At 36.7% G+C, this 12,553-nt stretch overlaps 1 protein-coding gene across 4 annotated transcripts in view; it reads left to right on the top strand.

The window, feature by feature from the left end:
* Positions 1 to 12,553, top strand: part of VTI1A (vesicle transport through interaction with t-SNAREs 1A) — a 401,209-nt gene that overhangs the window by 14,167 nt on the left and 374,489 nt on the right. For all 4 annotated transcript variants that reach the window (XM_020988025.2, XM_020988024.2, XM_020988031.2 and 1 more), the window contains exons 2-3: positions 1,638 to 1,696; positions 5,044 to 5,154. In XM_020988025.2, coding sequence (XP_020843684.1) covers positions 1,638 to 1,696; positions 5,044 to 5,154 — 170 coding nt within the window. The remainder of the gene's footprint in view (positions 1 to 1,637; positions 1,697 to 5,043; positions 5,155 to 12,553) is intronic.

Here is a 12,553-nt window from a genome sequence, read left to right as displayed (position 1 = left end):
TTTTTTTGATCATGGCTTTCAGGTAGCCCAATAATTTTTAAATTATCTCTCCTGGATCTATTTTCTAGGTCAGTTGTTTTTCCAATGAGATTTTTCACGTTGTCTTCTATTTTTTCATTTGCTCCATTCTAATTTTTAAGGAATTATTTTCTTCAGTGAGCTTTTGGACCTTCTTTTCCATTTGGCCAATTCTGCTTTTTAAGGCATTCTTCTCTTCATTGGCTTTTTGGACCTCTTTTGCCATTTGGTCTAGTCTATTTTTTAAGGTATTATTTTCTTCAGTATTTTTTTGGGCCTCCTTTACCAAGCTTTTTACTCATTTTTCATGATTTTCTTGTATCACTCTCATTTCTCTTCCCAGTTTTTCCTCTGCTTCTCTTACTTGATTTTCAGAATCTTGTTTTGAACTTTTCTGTAGCCTGAGACCATTTCATATTTTTCTTGGAGGCTTTGGATGTAGGAGCTTTGACTTTGTTGTCTTCTTCTGGTTGTATATTTTGATTTTCCTTGTCACCAAAGTAAGATTCTATAGTTAGAGTTTTTTCCATTGTTTGCTCATTCTCCCAGCTTATTGCTTGACTTTTTAACTCTTTGTTAAGGTAGGGCTTTGCTTCCAATCTGGAGGGCAAACTGTCCTGCTGACCTTCTAAATTGTCTTTGGTGTCTATGGGCTGAGAAATCTGGAAACCACCACTGTTGCTAGTGATTCAGTCCCCAGAGGCCTGCTCCGGGTTTGTGCTGGTGTGGTCTGTGCTGGTGCAGCCTGCACTGTACTGTGCTCCTCTATCAGCCAGGTGCAATAGACCTTTCCTGTCAACCTTCCAGGTTGTCTTGGGCTGGAAATTTGTTTCACTCTATCTTTCTGTGGGTTCTACTGTACTAGAATGTGTTTAGAGTCATTTTTTAAAGGTATTTGAAGGAGTTTGGGGGAGAGCTCAGGTGAGTACCTGCCTTTTACTCCACCATCTTGGCTCTACCCCCATCAGTACATGTCTTTTAAGGATATGTGTATACACACACACACACACACACATATATATATATATATATATATATATATATATATCTATAGATGTATATATAATCTATATCTATATAGTATATATATATATGTATATATATATATATATATACACCACATTTTGCAGTTTTAGAAAGGATAGAGAATATATATGTAAGTAAAATTAAAAGGAGACATGTTTTTGTAGTAGAATTTTAGCATTCTTAAGTATCATTTATGGAGTATGGTTTTCTTTTTAGTGTTTTCTTGAATCAACAATTGACAGCCTATTTAACACTGTAATAATAACCTAATGTTGGCTTTTATTTTGTTATTTTTCCTCCAGTTAACTAAAAGTACCATATGACATATACTTATTAGAAAGTATCCTCCACAGCCCTTTCCTGCTCCAAGTTAATAATCTTATGATTCTTGGGAGATGCCCTGTATTCTTACCTAGCAAGCTGGAAATCATTGTATTCAGAAATTCCTAATGGTCTAGCCATTTATATTAAAGAATCATCTTGAGCTGACTGATCATAAAGGAGAAAGTATTGATTGAAAATAATGATTAAAGTGGAATTAACAAATATTAAGTTTATTTGAGTCATTAATATTTACTGGATGTTGTTTTCAGATGAGAAGAAGCAGATGGTTGCTAATGTGGAGAAACAGCTAGAAGAAGCAAAGGAACTGGTAAGTAGAATTTGGCTATTGAATTAGAGCACAGTGGTTGTCAATGGTGGATGAAATGTCTTCTTAGGAATTTTTCTCCTGTCTGTTTTTTAGCTCTTGAGGCAGAAGGAAAAACTGTTGATTAGTCTTTTAATATAAAATAGTTCATCAGCTTGGAAGAGTGAAGATTGAACACCTTGTTATCACTTACAAAATATTCACCCACTGACTGCAATTTATAATACCTTGTTAGGTAATGAGGAGGAATTGTAAGATCTTTGTTATCTACAGAAATACCTATGTTAAAAAAAAAAGATATCCCTATGTTTTCCATAGTAAGACAGTAGTTATATAGAATAGACCCTGAAGTTTTGGATAAGAGAATTTCCCTTAGAGCCAAGACCCTTTACCTACCGAACCATTTTATTTTATTTTTTAATGGGAATTTTTCTAACATATTTATATACTTTATTAAACAGAGGATGTGGACCATAACTTAACACTTTCTTTTAACATAATCATGTGCTGTAAATACAAATGCATGTATTAATAAGATAAGACATGGGGCTTGAATGACTTAGTCTGACACTTTAACTACTGTAGATCATTGAAACTTACTGGTTTGTGGGCTTTTAACATGATACATTGATGCCCTCAGGGGCCATTGAGGTAGGTTGGCTGTTTTGACCTAACCTACCCCTTCTTGAAGTTCAAGATTCCTAATGTCTTACATCAAGTGCTCTGCTTTTGAGGTGCAAAGCTGTTCCATCTTTTGGCTTTCCTTTGCTGAATCTCTTCTCTGCTGTCAGATTGTCTGCTGCTTGCCATGCCCTTCCCTGCTTTTAATCTTTGCCAGCCACTGCTGCTTTTAATCTCTACTGATTCAGCTGTCTGCTGCTCTCTTGCCTTTTCTCTCTGCTTTTCTTCTTTCTGTCTCCTGTGGCTCTCCCCTGCTTCTTGGCTTTCTAGCAAAAAGGCTGCTTCCCTTTCTAGCCATCATCTGCTAATCAGAATGCTCCATTCCTTGTGGTTGGCAAACTGACCCAAACTGCTGTGCATCAGGCCTAACTGTCAGATTGGCATCTCTTCTCAGCTGTTTTTTATTGTTGCTAAGATCTTAGGAGTGGCTTTTTCCCCCCATCAACAACATTGTGTGTTTTGTGGTAGGGAGTCATTACTATGGTTTTGGAGTTGTTCCAGGGACTTCAAGATGCTAGAATTCTAGTCTTTATCTCACACTTTTTAAAAAAAATGCAAAATGTTTTTATATGAAGAAATAGAATTCCTGGCCTCAAGTAGCTTATAATCTCTTTGTTTTTAGAGATTTTTGCAGAAAATTTGCCCAGGATGATTCAGTTTTTAAATATTACAAATAATTTGTTCTTTTGGTTCAATTTTATAACAAAAAATGGTTTACCTATAGATAGTACTTTAGGGCTTGAGAAATGCTTTGCCCTAAAACTACTTTCTCCTCCTGTGGGGCAGGTATATAATGATTATTATTCCCATTTGCAGATAAGAAAACCAAGGTTTGGAGGGCTGAGGTGATTTGCTCATTGTCATGTGGTTGCTATCAGGAACAAGCCTTGTTCCAGTTTTTTGGCTTTGATCCAGACCTGTTTTTGCTGCCTCATACACATACTGCTTTGCCTGTAGTTTTGCCTGTAGTTATTTGGGCTAATAAATACTTCTCACTACAAAATGTTTCTCTTCTGAGATAAAGCTATCTAATTAAGAAAATTTGAATATTTGTAAGACGTTCCTATTTTCTTAATTTTTTTTAGAAAATGAATTAGGATTGGTAAACATCAAGGATCTGTGTGGTGCTCTTTCCTTTTACTATTCCATCGTAATAAATGGTCTTAAAAGCTGTTTAGACCAAGAAACTCATCTCCACATGAGAAACCTGATGATGAGTCTTTCTGATCTAAGTTGGTTCTTGGCTAGTAGTTATATATGGTCCATCCTTGGGCCCATACTTGAAGCCTTGGTGTAGGACCTGCCACGGCTTGTAATTTACTAATCCAACAAGGCCATGCCACAATGAATAATCACAGTAGATAACATTCTTATTGCACTTCAGGTTTTGCAAAGAGCTGTACATATGTTATCTCATTAGAGCCTTACAACAACCTTGAAAGGTAGGTGCTAAAGTTATTATATTCTCATTTTAATAGATGAGGAAACAGAGTTTCAGAGAGGTTTAATGACTTGTCTGTAGTCACACACCTAGTAAGTGTTAGAGGTGAGTTTTGAGTCTGGGGCTCCCTGACTCCAAGGCCAATATGTTCATATTACACCACATTTCTCTTAGAGGAGTAGAACTTTAGTAGAGGACACACAAATCATGCATATCCGTGCTACTTGGCACCAATTTCTTACTATTCAATAGTAATAAGAGATCAGCACCAATGGTAATCATAGTAATCATCATCATCATAATAGCCAGCATTTATATAGCATGTTAAGGTTTATAAAGCACTCTGAACCAGTAATCAATTGATCATGTTGGATAGAAATACAATCAGGTTTCAGAAAGTTTGATACTATTGTCAGACTGACTAGATACTGTGTAGCCTCAAATTGGAAAAAAAAACTACATTGAAATATTGAAACTGGAAAGTAATAACATGTAATATTATGATACAGATAAGTAATATCTTTATCCTACTTTCTATTGCCAAAGGTTTTAAAATAACATTAAAAGTAAATCAGACTTCTCTATCTAAAGAATCTAATTTTCATAGAAATTTACCTGCTAGTTCTAAAAACCTGTTTGCATCTATTGTTTCCCCTCTTTATTCTGAAATGATCCAAGGGGAGTCTGAACTCTTGCAAGGTTGCAGCCCAGAACCTTCTCTACCGTGGCATCAATAGTAATCTTCAGAAGTAGCTTCTGACAACTGTCAGAAGGAAGGGGAGGAACGTAAGGGAGAAACTGGTTTAAGTAATGGCTCCTATTTTATGCCACTTTTGCCAGGGTAAGTCAAGAATGGGAACCAGGAACCTCGCTACTGGATTAATCCTCCAAAGACATTTAAAGTAACATTTGCTTTTGTAGCATTAAAAAGTCTTCTATTTTGTCATGGCAATTTTTTTGCCAGGTAAAACAGAAGACACTTTTGTGTTTTGTATTACTTCTTGAGTAAGTACCTCTTGGAGAAAATTTATTATATAGTTGCAGTGAAAAATTAATCTCATCCTTACCATGAAGTAGCTATGTCGTTTTGGGCAAATCACTTAATAATTCTGTGTCTGTTTTCTTATATTTTAAAATCAAGGCATGGAATTAGAGTCCCTCCTAATCTCCCAAATTCTGTGATTCTATCATAGTCTTCAAATCACTTTTTTTCTCCTTCCATTATTAGCTTGAACAGATGGATCTGGAAGTCCGAGAGATCCCTTCACAGAGCAGAGGAATGTATACCAGCAGAATGAGGAGCTACAAGCAAGAAATGGGAAAACTTGAAACAGATTTTGTGAGTCAAATTCCACTCATAGTCATATTTCTCAGACTTTGTCCTGAATTTCTCACCTCTGATTTTTTCATTATTTCCTTTAACCAGTTTTAAGTGGATAGAACTCAGTTGCTTATTTAAAATTTTGTTTAGGCAATCTAATGCTATCTTTTTCCAGTAATGGAATTTCAAACATGACAGATCAGCAATTCCAACATGGGTCCAAATCATGTGGTCCATTACTCCTAAGTAATATATATATTGAGCATTGTGAAGTACTAAATTTATAAAATAATTTATAAATCATAGTCCCTGACCTCAAGGATTTCAGTTTGCCCTCTTCCCTCAAATAAACTTCTTTCATTTGGGAGAGAAAGAAGATTAAAATGTTTTCCCTGTTAATTATATTTTTAAAATTTCTTGTTATATTATTGTATGACAACATTGATTTTTCTCTTTCTCTGATTCTGATTAAGCTCTTTATATTTGAGCATAAATGTTATTTACTGTGATTAGTTTTAGTTATTCAAAGAGTAAAACCAGCACTGTCCTATTAATTTTTAATAGAAGCTAAACTTTTATGTTAGGCACAAATTCATGAAAGAAACTGAATCATTTAGCTTTCTGAAAACACATAGACTCTAGAACTGGGAAAGAAAAGTCCCAGCTCTACTCCCAGCCTTAACGTGATGATGTGACTATGCTCCTAGCAACGTCTTTGCTTTCCTCAGCCTACCTTGCTCTCATTTTAGAGAAAGGAAAGGAAGGTGATAACTTTCAGGAGTCCTGTTGGTACTAACTTCTGGAACCAGGGTACTGTCCAATCTCTTGGAGATAACACAGTGTAATTGCAAAAGTACTAGGTCAGTGTAGGTGTTAAAACAAAACCAAACACTGGGTTCCAGTGAAGGCTGTGCCACACTTCGACCATTCTTTAGGGAAATCACGTAAATTTCAGTTACCAGCAATTTCTTCAGCAAAAATAGGGATAATAATTTTTCTTTCCTCATAAAGTTCTTTTGAAGATCATACCAGTATTTCTTAGTGATTGGGGGGGAGGTGAAATTACTTTTCCTTTTGAATATCTCAAAGCATTCCTTAGATGTGATGTTATTTGGCTGAATGTGATCATACAATCAAGGGCATTATGATATTGTCCATTGGCCTGCAGTGTAGCTTAGAATTGTTCTATCAGATGGTAGCTCCACTCAGGGACCAAAAATCATCAGAATTAACATAACCTATCAGGTGCAGGTAGGAGGTGAAAAGTAGAAGATAGGTATTTATATATTTACTTCTTTCTTCGGACAGAATTGTCCCACAGAGCAGAATCAGGTATTACTTTTAGTTAGGGTGTGATGTAAAATCACTGTCCAGATCATTCACATTGTACAAATAGGGGAACTTAATTGTAAGTACAGAGGCCTCTAATTTTTTTTCGTGAGTGGGGCAAGAAGAGTTGGACTAGTACTTCTAATACCTTTTAGCTAATCAGTGCTAGAGAAGAAGGTATTCAGCTCTAATCTCCCAGCTTCAATTCAGAAGTCTGAATACCTGTAACAGAAAGAAGAAAAAAAGAAACAGTAACAAGGTGATACTATCGGATTACTCACTGCCCTCTATATATTCCCCATCCTTTTCTGATTGTGTGTCTTTTTTGCTATTTCCTTTATGACTAGAATACACCTTTCTACTTCTCTTCTATCCCCTTGGCCTATTCAATTCCAGCTTATTCTTTAAAGCCCAACTCAATACCTTATCCAAGAAGTCTTTCCCAGTCTGAAATTTGTTTTCCCCCCAGAACCTCACAGAGAATCTTGTTTTGCTCCTCTCTAATAAGGTTATTGTGCATTATTTTGTATCGTAGCTATCCATAGCTTGCCCATTTTGAGGTCAGAGGCATATCTACCCTAATGCCTTAGCACAGTGTTCTGTCCATTTCAGACACTTGATACATTTGTTGAAGGGCTAATATTATGAGGATGGCCTATTGAGAAAACATTGGGGAAAAAAAACACCTTTGATAGTGTCATGCCACAGAATACATTAAAATACAAACAAACGTAATAAGGGTTGGATACCTCTGCAAAGAAGGTAGGATAAATTCTTAAGCCATAAGGCAGAGAGGTTCCAGGGATAGCACTATACTAGCCACCTCTTCCTTCTCACCCAAAGTACAGGTTTTCATTTGAGTTGTCCCAACCTGAGCACATAACAATATCACTCTCCTGAGCTCCCATTCCACATCACTAGCTGGACACTTTCTCTTAGGTAACGCATAGGCAGATCATTCTTCATGTCCATTTAGTCAATAAGCCTTTATTAAGTACTTACGATGTTCCAGACTTTGTGCTAAGTGCTAAGAAATTTTTAAAAAAGGCAAAGTACAGTCCCTTCCTTCAGTGATCTCATATTCTGATGGAGACAACATGCATATAATTATGTACATACAAGGTATATACAGTATAAATGAGAGATAATCTCAGAGAGAATGCCCTAGCAAAGTTTAGAGAAAGGAGGGGACAGGGAAAGGCCTCTTAAAGAAGGTGAAATTTGATCTGAGTCTCGAAGGCAGCCAGGGAAGGCAGGAGACAGAAGGGAAAAGGGAGAGCATTCCATGCGTGGGGAATAACTATAGATGAGGTATGGAGTCAGGCAGTGAATTGTAGTGGATGAGGAACAGAAAGGAGCCATTATTGCTATATCATGGAACGTGTGGAGGAGAGTAAAGTGTAAGAAGCAGCCAAATTCTGTAGGGCTTTAAAAGCCAAACAAATTTTGTATTTGATTCTGGGAATCAAATTATAGGAAGCCACTAGAGTTTGAACCCTAGCAGTTATCTTCCCCTCTTCACTTTTCTTCACCCTCCCTTCCTCCGTATTTAATTATTTTGCCAAAGGTTATCAGTTTGATTCATTCTTTCTCTCTCTCTTTCTCTCCCCCCATTTTTACACACACACACACACACACACACACACACACACACACACACACGCACACACGCACACATTTATCCCCTCATTTCCACCCCCATGGTCTCCATGTTAATTCAGGCCTCTCAGCACCCCTCACCTGCACAAATGTAATAGACTCATAATTGGGCTCCCTGGTTCTCTTCTCTCCTTTTCTCAGTCCAGCCTCCATACAGCTGAAAAACTAATATTCCTAAATCACAGTTATGATCATGTCACTACCCTGTTCATATCCTAATACCTCTAGGCTAAGATAAAAACTCCTCTAGGGGGCAGTTAAAGCCCTCATAATCTATTTTCAGTTAATCTTCATAGACTGATTTCATATTCTCCCAACCCCAATCCCTGCATACTCTGTGTTCCACCCAATCTTCCAATTAGTCAACAAACAAGCATTTGTTAAGAATGTATTACGTGCTAGGCATTTCTATTATTGGTAAATGATGTATCCTTGCTTCCCTCTCTTTGCCTTTGTATGAGCTGTCTCTTTTCTCACCTCTACCTTTTGGAATTTCTCTTTCCCAGACTCAGCTCAACTGCCACTTTTTATACAAGGCTTTTCCTAATTCCCACCCCTCCACTACTGCCAATACTCTCCCACCTCATTTTGTATTTATTTTGTATGTATTTAGGGTTTACTTATTTGTGTACATGTTATTTTCCCCTTGTTCTTAGAGACAGTGACTATTTCGTTTTGTCTTTATATACTCAGCCTCTAGCACAATGCCTTATTTGTATTAGATGCTTAATAAATGATTGTTGAAATGTATTGGAATACTGTAGCTTTGCTAGAAATTTTGAGTACTAAACAAAATGTCAGAAAGTGCCCCTCCCCCTGTTAATGTACTGTTAAATGTAAAATGAGAATTTTCTCAGCCTTATTGTAATTATTGATATTTATACCAAATAAAGAGACAAAGGAAGATATACTTTCTTTTCCCTAGCTGACCACAGCCATATGAATAATTAACACTCAGTAAAATCTGATCTTTAGCATCCTACAACTTTAACGGCTTTAGTTTAAAAAAAGAAGTAAATACTCTATAAAATTTAATGTATGGGGAGCTTTGGATATCTTTAGTAACATTCTATAAATATCCTTTGTTGAATTAATTTAAATTTGCATCAGTAGGGAGAGAGATACCACTGAAACTTCCATTCTATAATTTTCAGATTGGTCACTTGGGCCTGCTGAGCTTCGGAGCTTTTAAGCCATATGATGGCTGTTGACAGTATTAGTAGTAGTAGTAGTAAGTAATAAGTAGTAGTAGTAGTAGTAGTAGTAGTAGTAGTAGTAGTAGTAGTAGTAGTAGTAGTAGTAGTAGTAGTAGTAGTAGTAGTAGTAGTAGTAGTAGGAGCAGTAGGAGCAGCAGCAGCAGCAGCAGCAGCAGCAGCTGTGTATAAGGAAAAGCAATTAACATAAGAATTTCATAGTATTAGAACCTGGAAGGAACTGCAAAAATCATTTAGTCCAACCCCCTATCAACATGAAAGAAAACAGATCCAGAAGTGATTCCTTTATTTTCATGATTGGAAAAAAGTTAAATGGCTTGGCAAAGGTCTCTTGTTTCTCAATGTATTTCTTAATCCACTAGGTTTCAGCATTGGCTAGTGCTTCTTTAAGAGAACAGAATTGAAGGTTTTTGTGGTTTAAGGAGAAGTAGGATTGTAGAACTATTTAGCTATACACTATTGTATAACTGTTGGCGAATTTTGGAAATGATATATTTGTTATTGGTTGGTTTCTTTAGTTATTGCTTTTCATTTTCTCAACTGTTCAGATCTGCTTAGCATCTATTTCTTATTAGATAAATGCCCCTCTCTGAGAATGTTGTCTTAAAAAAAAATTATGATAGCTAACACTTTATAGACAGAGCATAGAGGATTTTAATTAAAATATCTGCCTTACATTGGAATGAACAGTATGATTTAGACAAATTATTTTAAAAGTTGTTATTATAATCAGTTAATTCAACAATCACTCTTTACGCATATAATCTCTTCTAGACACTCTCCTAGTGCTAGGCATTCGACAACAAAAATGGAACAGTCTGTGTCCTTGGATAGCTTGAATTCTTTTGGGGGTTATGAGGTTGGGCGTGAACACAAATAAGCAAATACAAAGCAAAACCAAAGTTATGTCCCAGAATTGGGCACTAGAACCTGGGTGAGGGGGATTAGTATAGGGCTTGTGTTGAGTGTTGCACTCTTGCTGAGCCTTGGGCCTCCTAGTTGTTTACCTGGTGAACTAAAATATAGCCAATAAATATGAAGCATTTATAAATCAAATAAGTAGTATGAATCTCCATTGTAGTGATTTATTTTTTTTCAAAAGATAAACATTATTATCTATTTCTTAAAAAAACCAAACAACTAAAGATTCTACAGGCTCTTCTAACCAAGTAGGGCCTCAGTAAGTAAATAGGAGGAAGATGGAGAAGGTTTCCCCACTAGGCACTGCCTTCCCTTGGTTAAAAATGATAAGAATGTAGTTTTGTGTTGAATGAAATGGTCATCAGTACTGTGGCCATGGCACCATCTTGTGGCTGATAATAAAGTTTCATAATTTCTTTTTTCTTCCCTAACAGCTAAAAGTAGAAATTCCTTTTTTAAAAAGCAGTGGTTTCAGGTAGCAAATTAGATCATGCTGGATGTTAGAAATAGAGGTGTGGTTTTTTTTTTAACCTTGAATCTATATTTCACTTGTATCCCAGGTCAGTGGTGACTAAATGCTATCATTTTCCTGTTTAGCAAGCAGTCTATGTGATCTGATTGTTAGACCAGCTCCTAGTGGATAGCTGTCTACATCAGAGAATGGCACTTCTATTGACGGTCTCAGCAGTGAGGCTGAGTAGTCCTGGAAACCCAACTCTCTTCAGACTATTAGAGTTGGTCCCTTAGGTCAGGGTTCAGGGGATGTTGGGGAATAGCTTGAAGCTTTCACTGACACTGCCTGTGCTCTCTCTTTAGATAGGTGAATAGACAACTTAAGTATCAGACTTCAGGAGAAGCGAGGCCTGACATTCTCGTACCTTTCACAAGCCTGAGGGAGTATAAAGAAGTACAAATATGAAAGCTGAGTCCTCTGATTTTTAGGTTAAATTGAAAAGACAAGAATTGGTACATTTGTTTACATGCTTTTTCATCTTTTTCCTATATTTGAGTGTGATTTGGATCTCTTGGCAGAGAGATACTCTCAGTTAAAAATCTGATATTATCATCCCAAGGCTGTCACCCCAAATTCTCTTTACTACCAATGTAGTGCTCCTACCTTGGGTCTACCCTAATAGCCACTCTAGAAATGGAATTCAGAGCCAAACTAGACAGAGTTTTTCCCTGAAAGCAGTTCCTCAGTTTGTTCAATACCACACTCTCCTTGATCTTGTATAGTACTTCATTTGTAATGTTCATCTTACTTATCCAGCTTACTCTTATCCACTATGTGATCCTGAAAAGTGTATTTTCCGGACTAAGAGACTCCTGTGATAATTGCTGTTTAAACTTCTCATTTGAAACATTTCCTGTAGTGTTTTCCTTTGGAAAGCCTTAAGGATATTGGGATGTGTTGATGCTCATCTCCTAATAGCTGGTCTAAGACTGGGAACATCTTTCACATAAATTCTTGATAAGCATTTCTCAAGTGGCAGATGAAAGTCACCGTCTTTACTTGCTTGGGTAGACTGGACCTTGACATTTGCCTCTAGTTTCCCAGACTGAATTGAAGCACTTTATTTGAGGGGAAGTTTTGCCTGGTTAAAATTAGTAGGAAATCAGTGTGCATTTGGCATTCTTTGGTTAGATTCTCATTCCAGGCCTCACCTCAGATACCGGTTCTGCTAACAGAGCTGCCATTAACTTCAAAGGCCAATACACAGAAGGAATCTTCTGGGTGGTGAGGAAGCCGAAAATCTATCCACCAAGCTGTAGTAAATGCCTTCAGGGTGCTGATCTGTGTTTATTTCTGTCACTCTGGTCTCTTGATCCAGGATTCTGTAAAGGTGCTGTGCTCCTGACCCTTTTCCCTCCCATGTATACTTGAACATAACAGGAATTTGTGTTAAATATTTTATTGTTGGCCGTATGTGCTGCATTTGAGCTTGGCCTTAATAGATTTTCTTCACTTTGGATTTGTGACTTTTTTTTTTATCAGTATAACTATTTTTATGATGGCTGCTTTGGGTTCTAAGCATTACCTTCTGCACGACTGTGGGGTCTGCTCAAATAACTTCCATGTCATCCTTATTCAGTTGGTGGAGTTGAAGCAGTACAAGTTATTTTATAGATATTGCTGTAGATTGTGTATATGTATGCATACATATATATGTATACACAGACAAAAATAAATGTAGGTGTGCACATTCGTATGTATGTCTATACAAATGACTACATATAAGTATGCTAACATCAATAAAAATGTACACATCTGAATTTGCATCAGAAGCAGTAGG

This window comes from Phascolarctos cinereus, unplaced genomic scaffold, assembly GCF_003287225.1.
Source record: "Phascolarctos cinereus isolate Bilbo 61053 unplaced genomic scaffold, phaCin_HiC Scaffold_3;HRSCAF=262, whole genome shotgun sequence".
NCBI classification, from domain to species: Eukaryota; Metazoa; Chordata; class Mammalia; order Diprotodontia; family Phascolarctidae; genus Phascolarctos; species Phascolarctos cinereus.
Note: the sequence above shows the minus strand (reverse complement) of the source record. Positions and strands in the feature narration are given on the sequence as shown.